This window comes from Engraulis encrasicolus, chromosome 21 (assembly GCF_034702125.1).
Source record: "Engraulis encrasicolus isolate BLACKSEA-1 chromosome 21, IST_EnEncr_1.0, whole genome shotgun sequence".
NCBI classification, from domain to species: domain Eukaryota; kingdom Metazoa; phylum Chordata; class Actinopteri; order Clupeiformes; family Engraulidae; genus Engraulis; species Engraulis encrasicolus.
This window is the reverse complement of record NC_085877.1, coordinates 38,748,519-38,756,018: the sequence shown is the minus strand read 5'-3', so window position 1 is coordinate 38,756,018 and position 7,500 is coordinate 38,748,519. Positions and strand designations below refer to the sequence as shown.

Here is a 7,500-nt window from a genome sequence, read left to right as displayed (position 1 = left end):
TTTACCGTCCAGGTCATAGATTGTAGCCAAACAAAGTTCTGCTTCTATGTTTCCTATTTTTTGTTAATTTGGAAAACAGGGTTACATCCCAGTTCTCCGGTGCTGGCGTCGTGTAGCTCTAACGTGTCATTTCCAAGCAGCGGTAATTGCGACTCCAAACTCCCCCAAAATACCAAACAAAGCATGTAGTTCGAACTGTGAGAAACATAGCGGTGTCGACACTACGAGATACAAGGTTCGCGCGCGCAAGGAGCGAGAGGGAACATGCTTTTTATCCACGGGAGCCGACCCATGCCCATGTCTTGCGCTGCTCAGCAGAGCAGCAACCTCTACCTCGCATTACATTTAAACTTCACGATAGGCTGCATTAAAGATTGCGTTTGAAATTATGTGGCTGACATGATAGTGTGTCAAGGCTGAGTTTTAAAACTTTCAAGGAACAGGTATGGCATTATCTTACCATTTGACACATGGGACACTGCTACTCTGATTTCAGCTGGCTGAGGCGGTATTCCAGGAATCAAAGATAGCCCTGATGTCCTTAGAAATGTTTCGATTCAAGTCATCGAACAACAAGCAGTGAGGTTCGGGCGCATATCTTGTTTATAACCCTCAAGCGCAAGCTTTGCGGGAAGCAGTGTTGCTTGCACTTAGTTTCTTCAAAGTTTTTCCAATAGCCATGAAGTATTCCTCATCTCACGCCTTGACCAATTATTTGACAATTTTGGTCGTTTGTCTTGTCTCTTTTCAAGACGGTCATGAATAGGCTATAGGCTAAATTATTTCCCTTTGGAACCATTCACCCAGCATCTAAAGTAGGCAACCGGTGGAGCTATTTTGATGGATGCAAGACCAAGTGTTCTCTGCTCGCCTATTTTCGATTGCATGCTGGAAGACTAAGACATGTATAAACGTGTCTTTTTGTATTGATTCTAATACTCAACCGATGGTGGCTGGTAAATGCAAAGAATGTTACCGAGAGGTTACTCTTTCTAGACTGAGAAGCGCGAGCTTATGCATTTTCAGCGCGTGGAGTTGTGGTCGTGAAATAGCCCTGGGATATCAAGCCATAGCCTACGGACACATCCTGGGTTGGGGGAAACTTAAAAGCAGGCCATATTCGTAAAGTTTACCTCGCCACATATCCATCATAACGTGGTTTTGTCCGCGATGGTGGAAATTATTCGCAAGGCTGCACTTCACATTGAAGTGACTGACTCGCAAGCATAGTGTGTGGGAGCGGAACATAGCCTACTGTAACAGCCTTCCGGGGCTGAAGGCAAGCGCATTCATAAAGGACAGGGAAAGCAAAACGGATAGGCGTACTCTTTTATAAAACAACAATAGATTAAGTCCTGTGGTTCGGTTATGTCAGCAGTGTGTGCTTTTTTATTTCAACTGCTTAAATAGCCTAATGTTCAACAATCAATGTCCATCACCATTTAGCTAAAATATTTAGACAGCTTGGTTCTCACTGAATTTCTGTCGTAAGCGAGGGGCGAGAGAGCGAGAGCTTCACGTGTGTAGCACATCACAGCGCCCCACCACACACACTTCCTACAACATTGATAGAAAATATTTGTTGATCACAGTGCAAACTTCCATAGCCTACCCTATTAAGAATGCAAAATGAGTTGGGGCTGAGAGGGAGATAAATTAACTTCCGCGATGGTTTAAAATGTAGGCTATGTTTGTTCTGGAGACTCGCAAATGGTGTTTCACTGCCGCTGGTCGCTGCGTCCAGGCCAGCCGCGTCCGGCCGCATCTGGCCGCTAATGGCATAGCACCGCTTAGGACAATGACGTGATTAAAACAAAGAATGTGGGCAGGCTGTTGCATTCTGAAAACAAGGGTTGGACTTGGACTTTTTTTTAGACCCAACATGGCAAGTCACGCCAAGTCATTGAAAGTTACAACTGTCAAGTCCAAGTCGAGTCCCGAGTCAAAGGCGTGCAAGTCGAGTCGAGTCGCAAGTCCTTTCTGATCTTGAAATTTCAAGTCGCAAGTCTTCACACCGCTGACTCGAGTCAGACTCGAGTCCAAGTCACTGGACTCGAGTCCACATGTCTGGTGCATACTACCGAGGTCTGCTGCCTTTGTTATTTCTTTTCTTTTTTTATTATTAATTTTTATTATTATTATTTTAACTGAACAATTTGTATGCGTAGGTCAGAAAGATTAGTGTTTATGCGCGCACACACCAATTATCTTTTCTATAGGATTGCTGTGTACTAGTCTGACGCGTACACATTTAAAAAAAAAGAAAAACCGAATCTCTCTCACGCAAAGACACTCACACACACAACTCTCTCTCTCTCTCTCTCTCGTCCCTCTGCAGGAGTGCTGTCCTTCATGCATTGATTGACTACCTGTGCATCTGTGATGACCGATAAAACACATCTAATCAATTACTCTTCTCAGTTTCTCTCTCTCTTTCTCAAGTTCTCTCTATCTCTCTAGGAGCGCTCTACCGTGTATCGATGAGTAACTGTATGTGCAACGAAATATAACACACATCTAATATCTCTCTCTCTCTCTCTCTCTCTCTCTCTCTCTCTCTCTCTCTCTCTCTCTCTCTCTCTCTCTCTCTCTCTCTCTCTCTAGGAGCGCTGTCCTCCATGTATCGATGACTTCCTGTACATCTGCGACGACGCCTACAAGCGTCATCAGTTCATCACCATGGAGATGAACATTCTACAGACCCTCGACTTTGACATCAGCATCCCCATCTCCTACCGCTTCCTACGACGATACTCCAAGGTAGCACTGTGTGTGTGTGTGTGTGTGTGTGTGTGTGTGTGTGTGTGTGTGTGTGTGTGTGTGTGTGTGTGTGTGTGTGTGTGTGTGTGTGTGTGTGTGTGTGTGTGTGTGTGTGTGTGTGTGTGTGTGTGTGTGTGTGTGTGTGTGTGTGTGTGTGTGTATGTGTGTATGTGTGTGCGCGTGTGTGTGTGTGTGTGTGTGTGTGTGTGTGTGTGTCTTTGGCATAAGCAATCTCCATCTTCTACCGTGTTGTATGTGAGTATGTTTAATTGTGACCTTAAACTTCTCTTGCCCTGCCGCATGCCCCTGAATAAGGAACATGCATTCTGGAGTGCATTGGCACGCACACGTACACACGCGCTGTCACATACACACATGCACTCACACACACACACACACACACACACTTGCACGCACGCATAGAAAGTTGTTTGTGCAAACAAGGACAAAGGTGTTTGCCGTGTGTGTTCTTGGATACACTGCATTGGGTAGATTATGAACGTTGGACCTGAGCCACGGTATTGGCCAACTGCCCAGGACGTTTAACACCCAATTAATGTGTATTGTCCAGTCCTAATCACCACCATGAATCAACATGGGGCGATATGGGAAGAAGAAGAAAAAACAATATTGTGATGGGAGTTTTATTGCTGTATTGCTCAACAACCCCAATCTGTAGCAGGAAGAAAGACAGAGAGGCGTATGTAGACACATACACACTCCACACACACACACCTTGCACACACACACTCTACACATACTCCTGCACACACACACACCTTGCACACACAAGTTGTTAGTGCAAAGAAACAAAAAGTGTTTGTGTGAAGTGCGGCCGCCGGGTGTTTTGGAATGCTGCAGGTGAAGAGGCTTGTAGCGATTGGCCCTCAGCCCCTGGCCTTATGCCCAGGATGTTAAACTCCTAATGTAGTGATTCCCAGCGGGGACTCTACAGCTCCCCTAGGGGACGTTGGGTAGCCCTAAGGGGGCGTTGAGAAGAATACTGATGAGAGGGTGCTTAGTTGCCATTGTGGGGCATTAGTCCATTTAATTTTTTAATACCAAGTTAGGTCGATGGCAGGCGTATGATGATGCCAAGGGGACGTTAGGAGGCTTGTGATGAGGACTGGGAGGGGGGGGGGGGGGTATTCAAAAAAGGTTGAGAAGCACTGCTATTATTAAGCCCCTATGGCATTGACCTTTTACATGAGTAATATTTATGTGTAGCCTAGGTCATTTCGTACAACAAGGCATTACATTACATTGCATTTGGCAGACGCTTTTTTTGTCCAAAGCGACTTACAATCAAGGACATAATCATAGGCTACAATTGAACTGAACGGACTTGAAAGAAATACAGCAAAAGAATAAAACCACAAGGCGTTAAAAGATTTTAAGACGATAAAAGCTGTTCTAGGTGTTCTAGCAAGAGAGGTAGATGGCCAGGTAGTGGTGATGGCTTTCCTGGCAATTGTGCTGTTGTAATACAAGATAATGTGGCACTGGATTGTAAACTAAAGGTTGGTCTCGTCACTGGTTACATCAGAGAGAGTAGAGAGAGAGAGGTTCCATCGGCCCATTATTTCCGGGTTCTATTATTGCAAGGGGGAGGGGAGGGAATCCCCCTTTAAGCAGACCTAGGCAGACCTAAGGACTGTTCTATTCAATGCTAGGAGTGTTATGACACGCCCCTTTAGGCAGACCGGAACCTGGTCATGTCAGGTGCCCATAGCAACCTATTACATTGGCATATCTCGATATACTTAAAGAGTCTCTGGTTACATGATAATGATGGTGTTGACCTTCAGCGTCAGGTGCGTGTGAGCGTCTTGATATATGCAGTGATCCAGAGCTCCCAGAGTAGCAATCAGTCGTGTTTCAGACCACATATTTTGTTTACAGAAATGGCCCTAAAGTTCAAAACACATGGACTAGTGTAAGCAAGCTTATTGCATAACACTAAATCCAGCTTAATAAGCTTAATGTTTCAAATTCACTCAGATCAGAGGTGTAGAGCTAAAGCCTCGTTCACACACACGTCACTGCTAGTTACTCGCTCAGCGAGTTAAGTCAATAGAATGTCTATGTGTCCGAGCAAGACGAGGAGGCGAGTTGGAGTTTGCGAGGAGTGTACAAGCGATACGATGTGGTCGGATTACGAGTTGAACATGTTTTAACTTTGAGCGGGGCGAGTAAGCGAGTAACCAATGCAGAATGCAGTGCTTGGTACTTCTCGCGTTTGTATTGGCAGTTAAATCCACAGAAACGTTTAGCGAACGTTCCATGAGCAAGTGGCGAGTAGGCGAGCGAGCGAGAACCGAGTAACTAGCCGAAACATCTGTGAACGTAGCTTAAGATGGGCGTCTCTTTCTTGCATCTAAATATCAGTCTTGTTCTCACACACAGTGACAGAGCAAATGCGTGGTTTGTTAGGTCTTATCTCACACCGTGCATTGTTGCTTTGAAACAACGCAGTATGTATTCTTGTGGGTGTGCCACACTCAAGTCACGGACATACAGTGGTGCTCATATGTTTACATACCCCAGCAGAATATACGCTTTCTTGGCGATTTCTCACAAAATATGACGGATTACACAAAAACCTTTTTTTCACTCATTGCTAGTGACTGGCTTAAGATATTTATTAGCAATATTCTGTGTTTACTCTTTCAAAAGCATGATCACAACCCAAACTACCCAAATGACCCTGTTCAAAAGTTTACATACCCTAATGTCTGATGCTGAATACGGCCCTGTTTAACATCAAGGGCCGCTCTAAGTTGTTTGTGGTAGTTGTGGATAAGGCTCTTAATGTTCTCAGATGACAAAACAGCACATTCTTCCTGGCAGAATGGTTGTTTCCTATAATGTCTTTGGGTGTCTTGTTGGAACCTCACATTTAAGGTTTCCCCTGAGTGTCTCAATGATGTTGAGATCAGGAGAGTGAGATGGTCGCACAAAAACCTTCATTTTATTCTTTCTGAAGCTAATGACGGGTTGATTTGGCTTTCTGTGTCGAAATATTGTCATGTTGGCTCTGTTGGAATTTCAATTCAGAAATGCAATATGAGGGGTTTGGTTGGAATCAAGCCAATGGGAAAGGGAATCATTGCATTGCAATGATCATTGCAAGGGAAATTGTTCAGGAGACATAGGACAACCAAAAAATAACTTCAGGTGAAATATAGGACAACATGAAAAAATGTTTTAAACTGTACAGGAAAGAGGCACTTGAGGAAAGAGGGGCTGTTGGGGGTTGCCAGGAGAAAGCCATTACTACAAAAATGCAAACATGTTATTTTGCATATGATACACCAAATAGCATAGTGAGAAGCATCAGAATGCATGTGACAAAGTCATTTTGAAAAATTAGATCAATATGGAACTTTTTTCAGCCACTATTAACAGAACCATTTGGAGAACAGTCAACGGAGCCTATGATGAAAGTTACACCATCCCTTCTGTGAAACATGGTTATGGACCACTGATGTCATGGGGACATTTGAGTTACAAATGCACTACACTTTTGGTCCATACTCACAGAATGATGAATACATTGCCCTGTGAAAAATACTGGAGGAAACTTGACACTCATCAGCCTTGAATCTGCACATGGTCCATTGTTTGGACATGCCAACATGACAATATTTCAGCACAGAAAGCCAAATCAACCCGTCATTAGCTTCAGAAAGAATAAAATGAAGTTTTTGAGCGACCGCCTCACTCTCCTGATCTCAACATCATTGAGCCATTCAGGGGAAACCTCAAATGTGAGGTTCCAGCAAGACACCCAAAAATATTATAGGACACAACCATTCTGCCAGGAAGAATGTGCTGTTTTGTCATCAGAGAACACTAAGAGCCTTATCCACAACTACCACAAACAATTTAGAGCGGTCCCTGATGTTAAACAGGGCCATATTCAGCATCAGAAACTAGGGTATGTAAACTTTTGAACAGGGTCATTTGGGTAGTTTGGGTTGTGATCATGCTTTTGAAAGAGTAAACACAGAATACTGCTAATAAATATCTTAAGCCAGTCACTAGCAATGAGTGAAAAAAAAGGTTTTGTGTAATCCTTCATATTTTGTGAGAAATTGCCAAGAAAGCGTATATTCTGCTGGGGTATGTAAATTTATTAGCACCACTGTACCTCCCAGGCGTAGGATGTTTAAAGAAAGTTTTGTGTACAGAATGTTGACCCTCCCTTTTTAAAACATGTTTTAAACATTCCTGTATTGTACACAGGAGTCAAAAAGGAAAGGAAAGGCACAGGAAGCGACTGTAATTCCCAAGGAGGCATGGGAAATTCCCAAGTGCCCCCCCTTACCACACACACACACACACACACACACACACACACACACACACACAATTCCCACGTGCCCCCTTACCACACACACACACACACACACACACACACACACACACACACACACACACACACACACACACACACACACACACACACACACACACACACACACACAGTACCCTTGGGTGGACCGGATGAGTGACTTTTTTTAATTTATTTTTTTTTAACTCCACCCCAACCTTATTGACATAGAATGTAGACACACAGACGCATGTGGTGGCCTACTAAAATGGGAGTGATGCTATAGCCTGTACTTTCCCCTTTTTTTACTTGATGGCCTTGGCTAGTATATTGGGTTTGTCCTGGCTTGCTAATGGGGAAAAAACTGAACAAAGCAACGTATGTACAAATTGACTGTTGTGGCA

The 7,500-nt window shown here is 43.9% G+C and overlaps 1 protein-coding gene across 1 annotated transcript in view; it reads left to right on the top strand.

Annotated features, from left to right (window-relative positions):
• Nucleotides 1-7,500, top strand: part of ccnb3 (cyclin B3) — a 30,498-nt gene that overhangs the window by 17,501 nt on the left and 5,497 nt on the right. The window contains exon 12 of the mRNA XM_063186895.1: nt 2,605-2,760. Coding sequence (XP_063042965.1) covers nt 2,605-2,760 — 156 coding nt within the window. The remainder of the gene's footprint in view (nt 1-2,604; nt 2,761-7,500) is intronic.